Here is a 22,530-nt window from a genome sequence, read left to right as displayed (position 1 = left end):
GTCTACATCTCTGTAGGTTCTGACTAAGTTGGAGGTTTTTTATTAGAAACATAATTCTTAGTGTTTATAACATGGACTTTTCAGAAGTCTTCGGATACGAATGATTGATATCTACTTTCATCAGGTGTATATTCCTTTACAGCTGTTATACCCTTCTATTTTGCTCAATGGTGCTACTTTCAGGACCCCAACGGTCTTCAGCTAATAATAGGTTTTACTTTGATCACATATGTTGTACAGTGCAGGTTAAGATAGATATCTATGTATCTTTTCCCCTTCTTTACCACCCCTAGTTGGATGCTAAATGCTGAAAAAATTCTCTGATTGAAGTTGAGTGAAAATTCAGACTACCTTAAGTAGGAGGTTGGAAGAGAGTATATGTAATTCTATGTGTGAAAGGGAGAGCAGTCATGAAGGGCTGAGTAGCTTCAACTTTGACAGAAGTGACAACTAACAGAAAGCTCAAATAACTGTTTACTGTTAAATATTTTGTTATGCATTCTTCGTATCCTGTATCTCTAAAATTCTGTGTTAATATGGACGGCTCAGAGATCAGCCCTTAGCTGTCCAAATGTACTTCTGGCCCTGGATGCATGTTGGTGGCTGAAAGACTTCCAAAGTTAAGGGAATTTCTGTAGATAGAAAATATCTCCTTACTTTGCATAACTGTAGCTCAGGGTTATCTTTAAGCATTCTCTATCTGGACTGAGGATTTTTGGATAGAAATTCTGCATTTAAAAAAAGTCAAGCAACTGAACAGGTATTTAATAATCTACCTTAAAAATTGCTAGCCAGCTGCTCTTGTTTCTGTACGCACACTTTGCTTTAATTCTCGCCCTCTGGAAGACCAGCTGTTGCACAAGTGAAACAGAAGCGGGAAAAGTGCGGGGAGCTGTTTATTCCTTAAAAGGAAAGGAGAAAGAATGGAGCTGTTCTAACCTGCTCGAACCATTCTTCCCCCATTTTCCTTCCTGCCATCTTCCCTTGTGGGACTAGCTCTGTTTTGCAGAGAGGGAGTGGAGCTCTGCTTTATGTGGCACTCCAGCAGCTGCTTGACCTGGAGGCGGTAAGGTTTTCCCTTTGCCTATCTCAGCTTAATGGTAGGGACCACCGTGCCCTAGGAATTGCTTGTTTGTACACTAGAGTTGCTTCTAGTTTGACCCAGGCTGAAAGAAGGGACCAGAACGTAGGCCTTACCTTTGCAGGGGAATGCTGTCCTCGTGAGTGTTCATTACCCCTCCTCTTGTGTTCCTTGGTCATCTCTCTTTATTCCTTTCTGTAGTGTTTCACCTCGTACAGGTTTGCAGAAAGCCGACCCTCATCAATCCTGACTGTAGCTTAGTAGCTGTGATAAGCATAATAGGAGATTTTTGGGGATAAGACTTTGAACAGGCAGAGGAAGACATAGAAACCAAGTCTCCCATTCTGGGTAAGATCTAACTGCTAGGCCGTGACACAAGAGGCAGGCAATATAACTACTGACCTAATTTTTTTGAGGAGTGGGAATTGGCCATTTATTTTACAGTAGTGAACCAGTTATCTGCACCCAAAGGAGGGAATGAAGCAAGGAAGTCCAGGAAGTAGCTTCAGACATTAAATCCCAATCTTGCATAAGCAAGTGTAAGGAGGAGGATTTCATATAGACTTCTTTCCAGTTTTACTTGTGGCTGATTTTAAGGCTCTCCCCATAAGTATCTGGTGTTGGGTATCCCACATCTAGTTATTTCCTGTTCCTGTAAGCTGAATGTGTGAATCTAACTTGAATTTGTGAGCTCCTTTGCTCAGCCAGGTGCCCAGGCGGAGGCGCGCCGGCCTCGGCGGCTGGCGAGCTGCCCCCTGCCCGCATCGCTGCCCCCGGGCTCGTGCGTCCTGCAGCTGCCTCGCTGTGCCGGCAGCTGGAGTAACGAGAATACTTGCTTCAGTTAGGTTAAGTACCTACGTAAGAGTTTGTAGGATCAAAGCCAACAGTTGTCTAGTCTTGAAATCAAGATTAGAGAATCAGTTACTTTGCCAAGGCATGTGTTAATTGAAACAGCAGCAGTTGAAACAACTGTCTTTCTGGAAAGTTATAGCTCTCTAATTACACCTCTTAACACTCAAATAGATGTACGTTTAACACTGACATCTTCATTAATAATTAAGTTGATGAGTTTTCATCTGAGCATTATTATTAGAGGCTCAATTTTGCGTGTATTCACTGTTCAGCGTTTCCCTGAATGAGATTTGAAGGATTGATTATTGAAAGGAAGAGCCTGACTCTCTGGTTCTGCTGCTTCATGATATGCTTGCAAATTTGAAAGTCCCCTTAGAAATCTGAAACACTAAGCTGTAGTAATAAAAGAACTATAGAAAGTGATATAATTCCCTGGGTCACACCTTATTTTTATAACACGTATTCCGTGATTGCTTGGGCCATTGCTAGTTGATGAAAGAGCTGATTTTTACAAGCAAAGATTTAAAGGAATATGCTCTCACTTTGTGTAACCGGAGGTTTCGCCTTTGGCTCCTCAGAACGGTGGTGCATGACTACGAGAGCACTCCTCATCGGGAGCCACCCGGGAGGGGGCTCGCGGGACGGAGACGAGCAGGGTCTTGCAGCGCGGTGTGGAGCAGGCCGGCCGGCCGGCCTTCAGCGCGGGCGCCGCCGGGGGCTTCCGCCGCCTCTTCCTCAGCGCCCGCTGGCGGGGGCGGCGGTGAGGAGCAGCTCGGGGGGCCCTCTCGCTGGGTGGGAGGCGTGTCGGAGTAGGAGGGGGCTCCTCAGAAAGGAAGGTGCGGGATTTGGGGGAGGCAAGGCTGGGCTGCTCGGAAGGGCTTTGCTGGAGGTTGGAGGCGCTACAATTGCGGGTGGGAGAGGAAGGAAATACCTGCTCTGGGCTTAAATATGTTGTATTGGGGAGGACAGTGTGTGGCGTGGATGTTTATGTTGTCGCGTTTATGGTTCGGTCCTTCTTGGAAAATGACCAGCGGAGGAAGAAAGAAAAAAACATGGCACTTGGTCTGTCAGTGTTGCTGAACTGGCACGTTTGGCTTTCCTTCGGTGACTGATGCCTGGCATGTGGCGGTTGTGCAGTTTCTTTTTCTTATTTCCAGAAGATAAACATAATGCAGAATGGGGTGAAGAAGAGCTATTCCAGTAGGCTCTTCCTAGGTTACTGGCTGGTCTCCTTGTGCTGCTTGCGCAGTCGCTGGAGGGAGGGAAGCACCTGCCCCGCAAAGCGAGGGAGCCCGCGTTGGGCTTCGGCGCCGAGGTGCTTGACGAAGCGGCTTGTCTTCCTCCGTTACGGCAGGAGCCGGCAGGCGAGCAGATCCCTGCGCTGTGCGTTAGCCCTCGTTGCTGTCCCGCAGCCTTCCACCGCTCGTCTCGCTTCAGCGTCTTGTGTCATTTGATTCCCTCAGGTTCACGTGAAATCGGCTGTTCGTTGTTACGTGTGATTCCAACTCCGCGCGCAGTCTGGAGTGCTGCAGTCCATGAAGACCTAGTAATATATTTAATGGGCTTTATTTAAAGTAATATAATTAATGAAACAATCCCTCTCACAGCAGAAGTGTCACTATGTAAAGCAGCAAGAAAGTGCTGTTTCTTACACTTGCATTTTCATCTCTTTTCTGATTTCCATTAATTTCTTCTGATTTAAGGCTGCATGAAAGTCCTCTGACAAAACGGCTCTGTGCCTGAGCTTGGTCTCTCTATATAGAAATAAATACAAAATGCAGAAAATGTCCTAAAGCGTGTGATTCTTTAGAATAATTTCAAAAGAGATCACTTATAAGTCTAGTGAACCTCTTCTAACCAAAACAGAAATCTACAGTTTTACAGCACGTCTACTGTTGTAAACAATTATGCATGTTTTCACGCATCAGGCAAGCTCCTCCATGCCACTTTTATGCTGGTCCAGCATTTAAAAGGCAGGTGGGAGAGCAGGGATGGTTGTGGTTAAAATGGGTCAGGGTCCAGAGGTCTGACGAGTCTGTGCCTGGCTTTGCAGTCTGTTTGCAGCATAAGCTGCTGCGTGCGAAATGAAGAGAAGCAAGCTGCTGTCTGTGCTACTTTCTGCCTTCTCTAGGTATACTGAGTGCATTTATCCTGAAAATCTAGAATGGAATTTGATTACTGTAACACAAAATTAGACATTGAGCTTTGTTTTCTAAGGAAGCTGAAGCATGGTATATGTACAGAAGATAAATGAATACCACATACATGCTATTTTAAAACTATCAAGCATTTACATATCATAACAGTCCTTGTAATGTTATTTACTATTAACTTCTATCATTAGGGAAGTGATTTGTCTGTTTTTACATGGACTGGAACTGTTGCACTGTCCTGCCCTCTGAGGAGCGCTAACCCTGAGCATCCTTTCCACAGTCTCCGTAGCCCAGGGAGATTACTCTGACTTCAGTGCTTTAACTTCCTCTTCTCCAACAAGAGCAGTAGAAGCTTTATTTGCATTAACCCTTTATTATTATAGTTAGGCTCTTCTGTGGTTTGTGCTTAACAGCAAAGCAGTATTCTGTTGCCTATCATTATTCTATGCTAAAAAGTGTATGTGATAAATATAAAGAAGGGATAGGATCATTAAAAGTGTAATATCCTAAATATTTTGGATTTTGCTACCTTTAATATCTAACACAAAATGGCATTTTTGCAATAATTTTTAAACTTCATGCTGCCTGGTTGCTTTGCCTAGCCTTCAAGTTCTGTACATAATCCTGGATTAAATTTGTGAAAGTGAAGCACAGTAATGGCAATGTATGATAATGTTAGTAATACAAAGTTCTCTGCAATTTTGGTTAAGTCTGAGAAGGTTGCGGAACAAAGACAAGTTTAATAATCTGTAATCTTGAACACTTGGGTTTGTTTAAGCGTCACTGGCTCAAAATATAAACTATTTAAAAATACTGTTTATTGCAGGTAAAATGCCAGCCCCTGAGCAAACCCCAATGGTGGAGGAGGGGCTGCCGCAGACAGCGCAGGAAAGTTCTGCAGGCCCAGGCATGGAACCGGAGACCACTGCCACTACCATTTTAGCTTCTGTAAAGGAACAGGTACGCTGCTTGTTTTTCAGCAATTTAAAAATTCAGTGTGCTTTAACCATTGAATTCAGTATGTGTTAATCATTGTCCTTTGTTACTGAACAGAAATACCATTGTTTCTCAAATATGTTTCCTACCCTTAATATAGTATATTTTGTAGCTATTCAAATACTAGCTTAGCCAGGAAACATGTCAGAATCTGAACATAAGGGGTACATTTAATTGCAATAAACAGAAGCGTTATTATGATAATCTATATCCATTGTAATGTGTGCACTAAACTGTTGCTGTAAATCAAACTGGAAATGCAGGTTTAGTGTATAAAAGATAGTGTAAAATTGCACCGTTGAGAACAAATGTTTTTTGTCCATTTTGTGAAGTTGCATAGTGTTACAGAAATATATCCAATCTTTATCTGCATGAGATGTTAGTTGTGTTTTGTTAAAGAATGGCTTGAGCTTTGAGTTCAGTTTTAGCTCTAGAAGGTACCACCAAAATAATACTATATTTCAAATCTGTAACATATATACGGCCACAAATATATGTCCATAAATCTTAGTTATGGTTTCTATGGGAGGGGTTGTTTGACCTCAAGTCAAGTTGAGGCTCAGGTTCAGCCTAATTTGGGAGGTTATTTTAAGGAAAAAAATCACTTTTACAAGGAACTTTCTAACCAAAGTGTAAAAAAAATATGGAGATAAGAGGTTGGCTTTTCATTGTCAGAACTATAAATAATGATCTTATGTCTTGGTTTAATACATAAATTTCAACATCTGAATAGGGATTGTTAAGATGGCAGTAGCAATCCTAATCGTGTCTCAGTGGTATTAAAGCTGATTTTTCCAATATGAAGAATGTTAATGCTGGAGGCTATTGAGATAATCACAGTCAATTGGGTTCCTGTGATCTTGAGCCTGAGAGAGCAATCAGTCTTGTGCAATCTTAACTATTGCAAATGTCAAAAAGGACTTGTTTGCTTAAAATACATTTGTGGTGATTTTAAGTTAGTCTACTTTATTTTGCAATTAACAGGCAAAGGAACATGCTTGTAATCATAGCTCAGATGATGAGCAGTGTTCTAGTAAATTACAATACTGTAATTCCTAGTGATCACCTGCCAATAATCTTATTACTGGAGTTGCTTTCCAAAATTGAGTTTTATGCAGTTTTAATGCTAGAGTGACTGCTTAGACTGAAAATGCAGTTATGACCACATTGTCTGTATTAGATTGATACATGATACGTATAATTAAAAAAGTGTTAATGTCCGCTTTTCTACACAAGAAATATTTTTCTTTGAGGGAAAAAAATTATAATGGAATACTTCATTTTTTAAAAAAAGGAGGCTAAAACCTCTTCCCTCTCTCATTCAATGAAAGACTTACTAATATACGGATTATTAAGTAACTCCATGCTGATCAAAGAGGAAAAAATAGTTGGTGAAACAGACTTCCAAACTATACCATAAATGTAAATATATGTGGACATTTTAGAATCATACTTCTGTCCCGTAAATGGTAAAGCAAAGGTGTTAAGGACTGAACTTTTTTTTTTTTTTTTTTTTTTAACTCTTGATATTGATTGTGGACACTGACATATTCAACACCCTTCCTGTATGGCAAAAGGCCCAGAACAGAATATTTTCCAGTGTGGTTACTTACTTTATTATGCTTGAACAGAGACTAATATGCTATTTGCTATGGCCTAACTTCCTCTTAATCAGGAATCATTTATCTGCAGTGGTTCTTTGTTTGTAAAATAGAGCTGCCACACCTAAACTATTACTTCAGTATTTTAGAAACACTTACTACGGTGGAACCACAATTCAGAGAAATCTTTATTGTGTTTTGTTGATCTCTGCAAAGTTTTAACTTAATAAAAGTATTTAAATTGCTACAGCACTTCTGAAATGGGAAGATTTAATTTACTGAATAACTTTAAGCAATGTCTACAATAATGGTATACGTCGATATATTTATATATACGTAGAGATATATATATTCCTACGTATATATAAAAAGTTGCACTAATTATCCTATGAACTTTGTAAGGCACTTTGAATGTACTGCCTGTTTGTGTTTGTTTTTTCCTGTGTCCACAAATCAGCTTAAAGCAACACTTTTATCAAGCAAAAGTAAGGTGTGTCCTTTGTTCTCTGAAAAAGTCCCTCGTTGAGACAAAATTATCAATCAAAAAATCTATCTATTCATTTTTGGTGTTACAAAATAGCAGGTGCAGAACAAAGTGCCATCTGTGGTGAAACTGAGGTTTCTACAACTTTGTCTATACTCTTCTGACAAAACTTAGTTTTTGTTTCAGCATGAAATCATATCCCTAATTAGTGTAAGTTAGGGCATGCACACACATGTTGCATTTCTAGAAGACTTCAATTTTGAATGCACAAAGTCCTAAGACTGTACAACTGTAGCGAAGCTACATAAGCTTTTAATTTTTTCCTTTTTTTTTTCATTTTTGCAATAGCTATATGGATTAGATATATTTTTTTCTTTTCCCAATCTGCCTATTTCACTTCTAGAATACTAGAATATTAGGAAATTTGCATACTTCTCTGGATAGAAGCATCTTAGGAAATACTGAAACTGGTTCTATGTAAAACTAAAGCATTAAAATATGTGACTATTTCTGGAAACTGAATCTTGGGGAATACTTGTATAAAAGTTTATAGACAGTCTCTCATCTACATTTAAAGTAAGTTTAGTATTTTCACATTATAATAGCATGCTATTACAAATTGGAAAGGTAACATCATAGCAGTAATTTATTTTGAAATGTAAAGCCAGTTAGTTGCCAGCTGTTTCTCAAGATGAAGGTATAGATTTTTGGAATCACTACTACTTTACATGAGCAAACCTTATGCTACTGAATTTAAAATGAATTGCTGCTGACTTGGCAAAATAAAATATATGACTTGATCATTCCTAACTGAATTTCCTGTTTAGCATGTTTTCCTTTTTGGTGAGTGGGCTTAGAGAGAGGAAGGTCTTGCAGGAAAAAGCTTGCTCAAACTTTAAAAAACAAAATGAATGCAGATGTTTTTGACATGTATCGTTGTACAATTTTTCTTAGTCTTTTCCTTTACAAATGGTTGGTAACAGATTAAGAATGATTGATATGCTTTTGCATGAATAGGAAACCCCAAGAGACTTAAGATTAAATGATTTCCTTGAAATGTTCACTTTTGTTTAACACTTGAACAAAACCTTTTCTTGTTCAATAACTGTATTGAACCACGTATTTAATCTGTGTGCTTTACTTTTTTTCCCCTCTTCATTGTATGAGTACAAAATCCTTTATTTCTCAAGATGTTTTTCATAGGGTTTTTCTGTGCAGAGAACTAGCAAAAACTTTGGGTTTTGTTGGTATGGAAATGGAGGAGAGAATGCATCCTCTGTAGAGCGAAAGATTTATGATGGATTTTTAAGACTGCTGTTTACTAAAATGAGTGTATTTTGTTTGGGAGAGTTCTTTGCCAACTCAGATACTGAGCAATTTGCTATGAAGTACTGCATAATCTGTGTAGACATGCAATTTCAGCAAGGTATCTGAAAGAACACTTGCTAATTAAACTTCTGGTAACTAGACAAAAATTGAACAGTATCACTTTGAAATCATGCTTTGCATGCATCCAGTGATCAATTAGATGGACAGATATGTATTACTTCTGAGTGGAGGTTGTTCTCTCGCTTTCAGTTGCTTAGCAAGCTGTGTATGAGTGAAACAAAACCTTTGCCAAAATTTTGTGAGTGACTGGAAGAGGCTTTTTTTAAAACACTCTTGCTGTTTTTAATTCCCTGACTTTGAGGTTTACTACTTCAGCCATTTGCAACTGCTTCCATATTCAGTACAATAAAGTCTGAGAAATCTCCTAAGACTCTTATTCTAGGACAAAAAAGATCTTATGCTTCTGTCCCAGATGAAACTGCTAACTCATTTCCTAGATCAAAATTCAGTGTTCTGCTTTATTAATATGAAAGTGTAGGAATTGATTTTTCTTTCCAAAATGTGTTGTTAGAGTTTTGTGGAGAAACCTTGAAAAAGAGCCTACCTAGAACTGTGGGTACCTTTGAAAAATACTGAAATAATTATTCCTTTTGTAACACTTTTATGTTTAGATTACCTGTCTATCTACTCTACAACAACACAATTCTAGTCTACAACTGGCAGAGCAGTATACTTTCTTCAGCACCAATTTAAAACAACCTAATATATTGTAACAGCTTCCAAGGAGATTGATGCCCCCCAAAAGTCAGCAAAGATCTCAAGTGGCTTTCTTGCTTGCTGTCTCTGTCAATGCTTATCAGTATATTTTCTATGAATTGATGGTCATTTTCCCTAAGTTTTGATCCCTCATCTGCTAGAGCAGCACTAAAATGTTTTACCAGACTAGTGAACAATGTAGGCATGAAAGTATTAAGAGCTTTAATGGTCTACTGCTGTTGAATACAGAGTTAGATCAGCCAATAATTGTAGCTGTGTCATTTCACATTCTGCAATTACAGTTTTTTACTCTGTCCAATTTTTTTCTTCTGTATTTTGGAAGATGCTGAGATACCGAACACATGCAAATGCAGTGGTGGGTTTGAATGAACTTTTTTTTTTTTTTTAAGTGATCTGATATGGTCAGTGAAAAGTTTAATTTTATCTTGATAGATTCTTGTAGAGGATTTAAATACTGGTTGCTACCGTAAGGTTATTCAGGTTGGAAAAATACAGTATTTAGTGTATTTTTAAGTAGTCCATTCCTAAGTGTGTCTCAGAATGACAGCAGGTAGAAACGTGGAAGTCTGCATAGGTCAGTCCATATGCTGGAATTTTTAAATTGAAGGAAGTATAAGTGAACAGCATTCTGTTTGTCGTTTTCTTTGTTTCATGTTTGTATCATATGAAATGTCCAAAACGTAACTACCTTTTTTCTTTAGCATCATTGGACTTTCATAGACAATGGGAGTTGTGCGGCTCTGCACTGCACATTGCAGGTGAAGGAGGAATAGCTAATTCCAGGTAAAATACTCCTTTCAAAAAGCTAAGTATGCTTTCTAGGTCATCAGCTATTCTCATCCACTGTCAAACTACTGGAAGAGACTCAATTTCAATCATAATTTTTTTCTAGTTAGGAAGACATTCTGTAGTTCCACTGGCAGTTACTTCTGAACATTGCACAAAGTTGGTGATGTTTGCCAACTCAACCAATTTAGCCTATCTCGGAGGTACTACAACCAGAAGTGTCATCCCATTCTAGCCCTGCCTGCTTCCACAGCCTGTGTCGGCAGCCACCAAGAACTGGCAGAAGCCAAGAAACCAAGATCTGTCACTCGGGATGTCCAGCATGCCCAATCTTGGTCTGACTTGGTATGTGTGCGCCATTCACAAAGTGCTACAGTGTTGTCTTTGCCACCTTGTGCCGTGGCTGCTGACTCTTGCATAGCTGTAACTGCAAGATCTTCATGTAGCCAGTTGGACCTTCCACAACTTACCTGTGCTTTGTCAGAAGTTTTCAAATCACAACAGGGCAAGAAGAAGCTAACTTTTATTTTTTTAACGCTCTGAATGTAGACTCTTCATTTCCACTCATGTTACTGCGAGAGAAAAATTTCCTAATTCACCAAAATGAAAATTTTGGGTTTCTGCAATATTCTGTCATAGTGAGCTGTGTATATAAATATATATATATACATATATATGTATGTATGTATAAATATAGAAAGCACAGGATCACTTCTAAACCTTTTTTCTACAATCCAAAAGCTACAAATAACAGGATGGTAATCTTTGTGATCAACCATGTAAACTACATTCCCATTACTTACCTGTATGATGTATTTTCCTTAGTGTATACCATATAATCTTGAAAAAAGTAGCTCTGGCCATTGCATTGTAGGCTGTGCATTTCAGAAGACTTGGCAGTATCTTTGGGAAGTGCATGCCTTTGCAGTGGGGCAGTGAGTTTTGCCACCTACGTTCAGGCTTCTAGGATGGCCTTGCAGCATAGATGTTCTTCTGTGAGTTAAAAAAAAATAGCTTGTTGTTTTGCAATTCTTTTCCTGTCACTTTCCCCACAGACCAGTACTATAAAACATAGTTAATTGTGATTTTTGCTTGGGGCAGCTGCTTTTCTGTTACTGACAGCCAGCTTTGTTCAGGAATGCTCCTGTACTAGGGGCGTGCTCTGCCGCTGCTTTGGAGAAGGAGGCTAGAGAAATTCCAATAGCTTCCTGCCAATAGTATGGTATCTAATAGATAAGCAGCACTGCAATATTGGTATTAGGCATCAGTTCAGAGTAATATTTGCTCTATCCCTGTTTCCCCAATTTCTCCTGATCAGCCTGTGGCTGATAATTAAATAAAAGATACATAATTTTTGTTGTTGCTTTTAGTTTTTTTTTTTTTTTTTAATGGTTAACATTAATGTAACAGAATTAACATAGGTGATGCATCTCTTGCTGAAAAAAATGTGCTACAACTGCAAAGGGAATTTGAGACATCAGAACTGACTCTGTGGTCTGAAATGAAAGATAAATGATGATTAATCAAGCTGAAGGGTGGGGGTGAAGCAGAATGATGTGAGGGAGGCAGTATAAAATGCCATTAGGAAGAAGCATAACTATGAAGGTATGATCAATGCACTTGTAACCAGCTTTGGATTTTTGCATCATGAATTTTTTAATGGAACTTTTTTTTTTTACTTTGGATACTTGTATAACTATCTATACTAAGAGAAAAACTGTTTTTAGAAAGGACTCTGTTGTGCAGGCCACAGAGCAGTCCGGTGCTAAATATAGGTCTCTGCCTCATTCTGCCAATCAGAACCAAATCCTGTAATTTTCTAGATAGGCATTCTACTCTACTGGATAGACCAAGCTGCCTAAAATCAAGAAATACGATGTCAAGTTAGAAAATTAATCAAGGAAAAGACTTCTTCCCTTTTCCTACTGTGATGCTTTCAGTTAAATCTCAATCATCTTTACTTGTCTGAAATGCTCAAATCTCTAAACTCTGAGGTGATTTTTGGAACTAACAAAGCTTTATTTTCCAGATAGAAAAATTTGAATTTACTCTGGAATTCTCAGGAAGGGTGGGAGAGAAATTGTATAGCTATTTTACTGTTTAAAACAAGTCTACTGTGAAATAAGAAAACCAGTGCATATCTTCCACTTTCCCGTTTTGCTTTTTATCATTTTTCTGCTCTACAAAAATTAGCATTTTTTGCAGCTGTTAAACTTCTGTAATCTTTTAGAGAAGACTTGTCCTGTAATGGTCATTCTTTTAGTTTCAGTGAGAAGCTTTTACTTTTTCCTCTAAACCTGCAGTTGTTTTACACCTGCAAAGTGTAGATTGTTATTGACTTATGATCTGAATGATCATATGGTTCATCTCTTAAACAGCATGAGAACAGAAGGGTAACAAATTAGTTCTAAAAGGTGTATTCCTGTAGATGTTGACAAGCCTAGGTTTTATTTTCCCTCTCCTGTGTATCTGATTTCTACTGTTGTAAATGTCTTTTCCATTTTGCTTTCTCTTGATTCCTGTGGTATATATTCCTTTTTAGTTGATTCACCTTCTTTAAAAAAGATTTCTAGAATATTTCAAACTGCCTGTAGGGTTTGATAACTCAGTTTCTTCCAGAACACAAAACAATAAAAAGTTGCCCAGTGATAACATTCTCCCCTGCTGCAGGAATACCCATGACCTGGTTTAAAGACTGCAGGAGATGGCACAGGGGTGTGAGAGAGAGCTCAAATAAATGTGTGTTTGTAGCATGTAATAACATTATTCTTGAAAACATTTTTTCTTTTACTAATGCCTCTACCTGTAATGGAAGGCAAATTAATAGAGGTCAGTTGAATGGAAGCAAATAATAGCTGGTACCTGCTTAATTTTATTAATTTGAAAAAAGATCAGTAATAGTTGGAATAACAAATACGCAATTTGAGTCTTGTGTTCAAATTCATAGTTTGTACAAATGACAGTGCTATAAATGATATTGCTATTTAAATATTGATTTAAAAGCAGGGAACAGGAAAGAGCCTTAACCGTAGGGTAAATGTTATATATTTTTCACTGTAGGTAAGGAGTGTAATACTGTTTTTTAATTTTAATTTTAATTTTTTTAAATTTTATTTTTTAAGTTTTTTAATTTTAATTTTTAAATATATCTATAATATATCTATAATATATAATATTTTACTTGGAAAAAGCCCCCTCTTGCCACCACTTGTTTCAAAACTTAAGGAGCTTTAGTACATGAATATTTTTTTGAAAATCATGGTATTTCCTGCTAGCATGGCTGGTGAACCAACTTTTAGATGAGCACTTCATCTATATTCAGATTTGTAAATGGAAAATAAACTTTATTTTTACTTTTCTTTGCTTAACATGCATTTTCACTATTTTATTTTCAAAGTACAAACTGTCTTAAATAGTGACAGGATGCATTTGTACCTCTTGATATAACGTGAAGTTGTATCCCATTAAGACTTGCCGTCAAATTTCAGAGGTTGAATCTTTGCTGTTGGATCCAGTTATGTGTTGTGCAAACCTTTTTACTGTATCCATACTTTCTAGTCCATATATAGGCCTCTAAATTTTATGGTCCAAAGGTTTTCATATTCACAAGACAATACAGGAGTATTGGGTCTCAGGATTAAAAGGATTTAGCTTTAGAATTCCATTTAGAAGAGGCTTTTAATAAAGTGCACATTTAGGACTAAATATGTCCTAAAATGCTTTTTCACGTCTGACTTTGCAGAGCTTTTCTTATATTGAAGCTTGCTAGTATATGCCAACCTAATAAAAGAACTTACTTTCTCTCAAAGGCTATACTGTAAATAAGCAGTTCAGTTGCTCCATCAGCCAAAGATCTGGGCTGCCAGGAGGGAGTTGAGGACCATATCACTCTCCTGACTGATCTGTGGTCTGTGCATTTATTTTGTGGGGAGAGAAAAGGACTTTTACTATAAGCATGCAACTCTTTCAAAATAAAAAATACTTTATTCCTTAAGGAAAAATATCATACTTGGACTTGCAGATTCCAGATGGTTCTCTATTTCTAGGGTTCTTTGATTACCTGAGCCCAAAACAATCAGTAAGCCATCCTAAGACTACCCTGACAAATGAAACATCTTAAAATTTTGCTTGATATAGAGGACCAAAAATTGGATTTGATAAGTTCTTATTAATTTAAAACTTAACTATCTGTGCTATCATTAAAGAAATATATTGCATTTAATGACTGCTCTTTCTGCTTGCTCTCTGAAGTTCTTGTCAGTGTTTTGTGTTCTAGTCTAAAATATTATTATGAACTCTTAAACTCCCAAGTATTACTCTGTTGATATCTGGATATTTGATTTGTTAAAGATGAAACCCAGTGGTTTCCAAATAATCTTTCCTTGCAATTTGCCTTATTTAAAAAAAAGGGGGGGGGGGATGAAGTCAAGTCTATGAAGTTGTTAGACCTGACACTGAATATTTTTAATAGTACTACTAAATAGTCCATGCTGTTGAACTGTTATTAGCAGAACAAAAGCAGAAAAATACTGAATCGTGTTCTATTGATGTCTGTATTTTATGGCAGTAGTGTTAAGTTCTCAGAACAGGTGAAGTTGGAAGGGACCTATAGAAATAATCTAGTCCAGCCTCCCTGCTCAAGCAGGGCCACCTAGAGCACATTGCATAGGATAATGTCCAGCTGGGTTTTGAGCATCTCCGGAGAAGGAGACTCCACAGCCTCTCTGGGAAACCTGTTCTGGTGCTCTGTTACCCTCACAATAAAGAATTTTTCTCTCATGTTCAGGTCGAACTTCCTGTGTTTCAGTTTGCGCCTGTTGCTTCTTATTGCTAGGCGCCACTGAACAGTCTAGCACCATCCCCTTGACACCCTCCCTTCAGACAGTTGTACACGTTGCTAAGATTCCCCCCCAGTCGTCTTTCCTCCAGGCTGAACAGGCCCAGCTGTCACAGCTGCTCCTCACAGGGCAGATGCTCCAATCCCATCGCTCCATCTGGGGAGCCCACAACTGGACGCAGTACTCCCAGATGAGACCTCCCCAGGGCTGAGGAGAGGGGCAGGATCACCTCCCTCGACCTGCTGGCAGCACTCTTCCTGATGCACCCCAGGAGACCATTGGCCTCCTTGACCACAAGGGCACATTGCTGGCTCGTGGTCAATGTGTTGTCCACCAGCACTCCCAGGTCCTTGTCTGCAGAGCTGCTTTCCAGCAGGTCAGTCCCCAGCCTGTGCTAGTGCATAGAATTATTCCTCCCTAGGTGCAGGACCCTATACTTGACCTTGTTGAACTTCATGAGGTTCCTCTCTGCCCTGTCAAGGTCCCTCAAAATGGCAGTGCAGCTCTCTTGCTTGTCAGCCACTCCTCAGTTTTGTATCATCAGTGATTTTGCTGAAGGTGTGCTCTGTCCCTTCATCCAGGTCCCTGATGAAGAAGCTGAACAAGACTGTACCCAGTAGTAATCCCTGGGGGACCCTGCTAGCTGCAGGCCTCCAACCAGACTCTGTGCTGCTGATCACAACCCTCTGAGCTCTGTCTTTCAACCAGTTCTTAATCCACCTCACTGTCCTCTCACCTAGCCTGCGCCTTGATATAATACTTCCTGAGCTTGTCTGCGAGGATGTAATGGGAGACAGTGTCAAAAGCTTTGCTGAAGTCAAGGAAGGCAACATTCACTGCTCTCCCTCATCTTAGTTCCACATTCTGGATACAAAACGTTTTTTTTCAGGCAGTATTTAGAAGATTAGAATATATTTATTCAATTCGGTTAGCGAGCTCTGAGAAATGTCTGAAAGTACTTGCAATTATTTATATCTTCTGAGAGGGACAGTAGCTTCTATGGCATGTCTTTACCAGACCAGTTTGATGTATGGAGCTTGAATTAGACCTTCAGAAGTTGCTTTTCTCTTCATCAGAGCAGTTTCAGTAAATCAGTGTTGCATCTGCCATTTGGCTCAGCCCTCAACTGGCTTTCCAATGAAGCCTTTGCTCATGAAATCAGTGCTACCTAGGCTTTATAGGGAACTGCTTAGAGACAGTCTCATTGGAAAAGTTAGGAGAGAAAATTTTATCTCTCTGCTGCAAGATAATTCTTGTTTTTGGAGTGGCCTCTTATTAGCCTGGTACTGCGATGTCTTTCTTGCATTGCAGTGAAGCCCCCAGAGCTAGAGCTGTTAGAGGTGCCTGCAGGCACAGGGAGTGTTGGTGAAGCGCTCTTTCTTCTACTGAAAAGGTGTTTAAACTGCAAGAAGCAGAGAGTTCTTCTGGGGTCCATTTATGAAAATAAAGTATTTAAGTTTCCCTTCTGTTTAACGTAAGTTGTAAAAAATAGTGCATGTTAACTATAATCCATGACTGAAGTGACTTCTGTAATATGGCAAGGCATGTAACTACTATTTAATACAGTCACATGATATACATTCAGAAAATAAAGCTTATTAGTAATTTACTCTTTAAAATTAAACAGATACTTCTGTGCTATATAGGACTTTGATATAATACTTGGTCTAATATTTATCAAATTCTTAAATTGTATAATGTATCTGTTTGTAAATAGCATTAACAGTTTGTTTAACATTCAGTGGATGCGGAACACCAATTTGAAAAATAATACCATTGCTCTGATAGAATCCTTTTTTATCGTTAATAAAAGCTAGCTATAAAGTAAAAGGTCTCTCTTATCCCTTTGTAACATAGTACAGATTTTAAAATATTCTGTTTATAGAAATTCTTTATAGATTTTAATAACAAATATTCTGGGTAGCCACTTGTATTTCCTATGTTTTACTCTGAGCATTATTTTCTAAAAGCCAGTATTTATAAGAGAAGAAGGGTTAATACCTTTGACCAAAAAATAAAACAAAAACTGAAATCAGAAAGGTTGAAAGAGCATGTCTCTGCCCTCAGCCATTTTGAAATAATAAATTTTAAAATTTTAAATACACAAGTCACAACATAGTGTAGTTTAGGATTTGAAGTTTTGCAACTGGAAAGCATAGAATATAATATTTTTCAGTACACCTCTGTTACAGATGATAATGAGGAATGACTTCATAGACTCCGATTTATTAGGCTGTGGCAACAATACTTAAATACCAAATACTTAAATTGCAGGACGAATAAAAAACACAGATGCATGAACGCTGTTTTCCTTTTTTTAACAGATGATAAGGTAGTATTTGCATGAAGCATTGATTTAAAGAACCATTAAATCCCCACTTTAATCTTCTAATAATTTATTCCACTAAGGAAGATTCAAAACAAGAAACTGATTGCTGCAGACTTAATCCGCGCCCATATTTTAACATCAAGAATGCTTTTCTTTTTATTTTGAAATTTCAGGAGCTCCAATTTCAAAGACTTACCAGAGAACTGGAAGTGGAAAGGCAAATTGTGGCTAATCAGCTAGAAAGATGTAGGCTTGGAGCAGAATCACCAAGTATCGCCAGCACAAGGTACAAGTCCTAATGACTTTACTTTCATATGTCCCATAAATTAAAGGGCTTTTTAGTGGTGCTTATGTCTTTCATATATATGTATATGTACATATATATATATATACACACACAAAGACATACATGCGTGTACACATACATATGAACGCACATATATATACACGTTCATACTGATAGCTGTTCACCTTTCATTAGTATCTGAAGTATAAAAAAAAGGTAGATTTTCTGTAAAGAGTTAGAGAGGCCTTTTTAACACACTCATAATTATTGATTACATTTTCAGTAGTGTGTATGTAAAGCTTTAATTTTACTTTAAGTTTGCTAAGGTTTGTTTTTAAGATTCAGCCCAATAAAAATGTGGTAAGTTTATAAATATTTGTATCAAAGTAACAGTACTATTTAAATGAAGTAAGCTTTACAATATTGTTTTTTCTGTATTATCTAGATTAATTATCTGACTCTTTCGAAGTACTTTCTGTTTTTAAATTTGTTTCAGGGAATATCTTGTTATATGCATGTTGTTAGCATATTTTAAAAATTGCAGAACATATCTAATATATTTAGCATGCAGCAACAATAACTATAGCAACATATTTTATTAATTTTTAACTGCAGGTAGTACACTGGGTTTTTTTGTTATTGTTATTATTACTGTTATTTCCTTAGCAGACTTTTTAACTCTAAATGTGTTCGAGTGGTCATTTGTCTGAAAGATATTAAATGACTGGTAGCTCTTGAATCTGAAAATCTTGATAATAATGTAATATCTTCTCTTATGAAACAATTGTACCTGCATTTCAGGTTATGACAAACCTCGTACATATACAAATATATATGCGCCTTTATATTTTTATATATATTTATATATAATATTTTCTAAAAATTATTTTCATAAATAGTGTTTGTCTCTGTTCTTTTAGCAATACATTTAGGTATCTTTTTGAATTGTGGCAATAACAAATATTTCTGCAAATTAAATGGAAAGTTGTTCCTGCAAAAACTTAAGAAAAAGGAGACAATTATTAAAGAAAAAAATCCGGTGTACCAGCTAACAGATTTTTTAAAACTTCAAACTACTTGATCTGAGTTGTCATTTGACAGTATTGTTATTGGCATGAGAACTCTTCTACCTGAGAAATTTTGAAATACTCAAGAATATTATTTGATAAAAATGACTTTTATACCCTCCTGCCTGCCTCTACCTTCCATTTTGCCCCTTCTTTCTTCCCTCTGGATCAAAATATTCCATAACTGTTATTCCAATGTTGCTTTAAAACCTAAAAAAAAGTTAAGACCCGATAAAAGTGTAAGATACAAGCTTCAGTTGTTATTATTTATGTCTCCAAGTAGCTCTCAGTCCTTAATATCCAATTTCAATTAATTTGCCTGAGCGGTATAAAAGAAAAACAAATTTTCTACATCCCAATCCTGCAAATTTCACATACAGAGAAGACCAGAGTTATCTTATCCCCTAAACAATCTAATAGTCAGTGCAGTTTTTGAAATAATATGCAATTACCAGTCTATACAATGCATTAGAGATAGTATAGTTGTATCAAATATTGTCATTTACCAAGGTGGAAAACATGATTTACAGCATTTGTAAATATAGAGTAATTTCTGCTTTTGGTGGCTTTCTTACAGCTAAATGACTCTTACTTGTGTAAAAGAGGTAATGAAACTCTAGGGGAAGAAAACATTAATACCTGAATGAAGTTATTTTGTTACCTATGTTAGCATGTGTAAATTTGTGGGTCTATTTAGACTCTTCAAGCACGTGTTTTCAGGGGCCATAAGTTTTCCATAGTTACTGATAAAGTACTTCATAGACTTAAAACAAGGTCTAATCATATTCTTAATTCTGCTATATTCTGCAACCCTATTCATATTTTCTGAACTTTTTTATCCCAGCTAGATGTAGTCCTGTGCCAATGATAATGTGCTGTGTTACAACTACAGAGGGCAGCTGGGTTAAAACTCGGATCTGGACCATATGCTCTGAGAGATGTGTGTCTTTGGTTAATTCTTTGACTCATTATCCTTTAATGTGCATATGCTTTCTAAGAGACGTGTGAGAAGCTGAAAAAATCTGTATTTGAATATGAGATACTTCCATTTCTTCACCATTGCTTTCCATGGAGCTTAGATCTAAGGGAGAATCAAGTAAGGTAAAACAAGAGCTTAAATGAGGAGTGTCAAGAGTGGACACAAATACAACAGCAAAATTTACAGCCATAAAAATTTCTTCTCCCAAACTCGGTGATGCAAATGTTTTGGTAAGGCTGACAAAAAATTAAGTAAGGGGGCACCTGAGGCATAGAGAAAGAATTCAGTTTCCAACCGTCTTGAGGATTGACTGGAGAAAACTAACAGCCTACGCAAAGAAACACCGAGGCACTGTGCATTCAGGAAGCAAGATGATCTATTTTTCCTAGCCAGGTACTACATCAGTCTGCCCTGAGAGGGTCTTAGAGGAAAGAAAAAAGAAAGAAAGAAAGAAAGAAAAACAAGTGAAATTGAAGTATAAGAGGCATAAGCCTTTTTATTTTTACCCTTTGTACAGAATTTCTGTTCCTGAGGAGATCAGCAATGCTTTGATACAAAAGATAGCACTTTAACCTCCTCATGCTTGCAGGTTAAATGGCAGGGCTTTAAGTACACTATCTCTCCCCTTAACACAGTTAAAAACATTTGAGAGCATAACACTTTTGGAGGTCCAGCTGAAGCTTTTGTTGACCTCAGTGGTGTGGTAACGCTTCTAATTTACCTGCTCATAAACCAGATCTCTGCAAGCAAATGTTGACTTGGAGGTAGTGCTGCTCATACACACGGGTGCTGACCCAGAGTCACAGGTACCTCTGGGGCAGCATGAGCCTGTCTCAGTTGGCATGGCTTTGGCTTTAGGCTGGGTTAGAGAGCTGTTTGAGCCAAAATGTGAAATAATAATAATAAAATTCCCAGTCTATGTTTCAGCCAAATCATTTCTCTGAGCCAGCTCATTGCCCATGTGCGCAAGTGCCAGTTAACGGGAAGTGGTGGGCACAGCTGATGGGAGAATGGGGAAATACAACATCAACAGCTTAGATCAACCTAGTACATTTAGGTTCTCCATGGGTCTTGGTGGCACTGAGCCAAACGTCAACAGTGTGGAGTACAGGCAGGACAAATGTGATAGTCCACGGGTATGCGCCTGGGTAGATCTGTCTGAAGGAAGGCCACAGGTGATCAGACCATCATCCACGAAGCATCCCAAGGAGGACTCTTGTTTCAGAGGCACAGATTGTTCTGTTAACTGCTGGAGTTCTCAGAAAATGTGTGCGCTCTTTTTGTTTTAAACAGGGTGGATTTACTAGTTAGCAGTAAGCATCCATGGGAGGAAAACATTCCTGTTCTAGTCTACCATGCATAGTGACTACAACTGGACTTTAATGATAGCGATAGTTTTATGGAAATTTGAGCTGGCCATATAAAAGAGTGGCTTGGTTGACTGTCCGTCAATATTTGGAAAGCAACACTCCTTCGATTATTTTGTCTTGTGACAATAATAAAAATTTTTCTAAGCCTAGAAAAATTAATTAGCACAGTGCTTTGCTTGACTGACCTAAACCAGGTCTTTAGCATTTCTGTTACATGAAATAAACACCTCAAAAGCATTCTTTTATAGTTAGTAGCCTATAAACCACTTGACATTTTCCTTATGTTTAACAAATTCAAAATGATTTATTTCAAAGCAGAACTAGTTAGAATTAATCACTTTACCTGCTAATAAATAGAATCATAGGATCAGTAAGGTTGGCAGGGACCTCTGGAGATCATCTAGTCCAGCCCCCATGCTCAGCAGGGTCACCTAGAGCATGTTGGGCAGGGTTGCATCCAGGCAGCCCTTGAATATCTCCAGAGAAGGAGACTGCGCAACCTTTTTGGGCAACCTTTCTGCAATATTTCTGCATGGTCTTCCATATAGTGAAAAGTCCTCCTGATGCAGTAGGACAAGAACTGACCATCGAAGAACATACTTTTGGTTTAGGTTTGTTACTCTGTTGCCCACCTGTTTTTCAGCCAAGTTGTAAATGCAAGAACATGCAGGAATAGCTGACTGTTTTGCTGCTTTAAGATGAGTGTGATGAATGAGTACAATAAGCAGATCTTCAGATCCTAAGGCATTATAATATAGTGAGTGGAGAAAGAAGCAGTAGGTCAGAGGTAGCTCAGAATTCCAGTGTGTCTTTATTTAGTTTATCAGTAGGTTACTTGCCTGTTAAAATTATTTCCTCTCATAGTTCTTTCATAAATGGATAATCCCCTTAGCCCTTCTAAGATCTTTAATGACATCCCATACACTTTCAAACCTCTTAAGAGACTGAAATGACTCAGGATAATGTCAGTGTTATACATAATTAAATATTTCACGTGTATTATACGCTACAAGTTTGTAGATGGCTAGAAAGAGCAGTGTGAGGTTCCAGTTACATCTGTTCACTTCTTGTTTCATCCTATAGCACGCACATGTTTCCCTGGAAAGAAGCAAGCAGCCTCCCACTCTACATTGCAGTCGACTTGAAATCAGTAACGTGACTGATTCAGATTTGGTTCCAGACTGGCAGGCACGTTGCAGCACTTGCTGGTGCAGACAAGTGTCTATAGGTATCGAGGTTCAGCAGTCGTACTCTCATTTTGTTAAAGAGTGCCTCACCCTCGCAAGTGGGAGTTGGTTGTTTGACCTTCACACAGTGAACCCTTCTTACTGTTTTCACAAGTTATTGTATCTAAGTTGTCAAAACTGAAGATTGTTGGGAACCAAAAGGTTCATATTTATTAATTAAGTTGTAAAATACTCCCTTCAGATGCTTGTCACAGAGATTCTAACAAAGGAAAGCAAAATGACGTAAGTAGCACAGTAGACTTTTATCTTTTAAAGAATGCAGGTCCTTTTGGCAGTGTAGTAAACAATCAAAAAATATTTTAACATTTCAAGTACTGACTGGACAAGATGGAGATCCTTAGAGGCATAATTCCAT

General features: G+C 37.9%; 1 protein-coding gene across 4 annotated transcripts in view; it reads left to right on the top strand.

Moving 5' to 3' along the window:
- PKP4 (plakophilin 4) overlaps positions 1–22,530 on the top strand; it is a 94,492-nt gene that overhangs the window by 19,035 nt on the left and 52,927 nt on the right. For 3 of the 4 annotated variants that reach the window (XM_062578129.1, XM_062578130.1, XM_062578127.1), the window contains exons 2-3: positions 4,913–5,046; positions 17,400–17,512. In XM_062578129.1, coding sequence (XP_062434113.1) covers positions 4,918–5,046; positions 17,400–17,512 — 242 coding nt within the window. In that variant the 5' untranslated portion in view covers positions 4,913–4,917. Of the gene's footprint in view, positions 1–4,912; positions 5,047–17,399; positions 17,513–22,530 lie in introns of those variants that run through there. The other variant, XM_062578131.1, reaches the window with a different exon arrangement.

Source organism: Rhea pennata, chromosome 6, assembly GCF_028389875.1.
Source record: "Rhea pennata isolate bPtePen1 chromosome 6, bPtePen1.pri, whole genome shotgun sequence".
Classification (NCBI taxonomy): domain Eukaryota; kingdom Metazoa; phylum Chordata; class Aves; order Rheiformes; family Rheidae; genus Rhea; species Rhea pennata.
The sequence above is the reverse complement of the archived record's forward strand: the minus strand, read 5'-3'. Positions and strand labels throughout refer to the sequence as shown.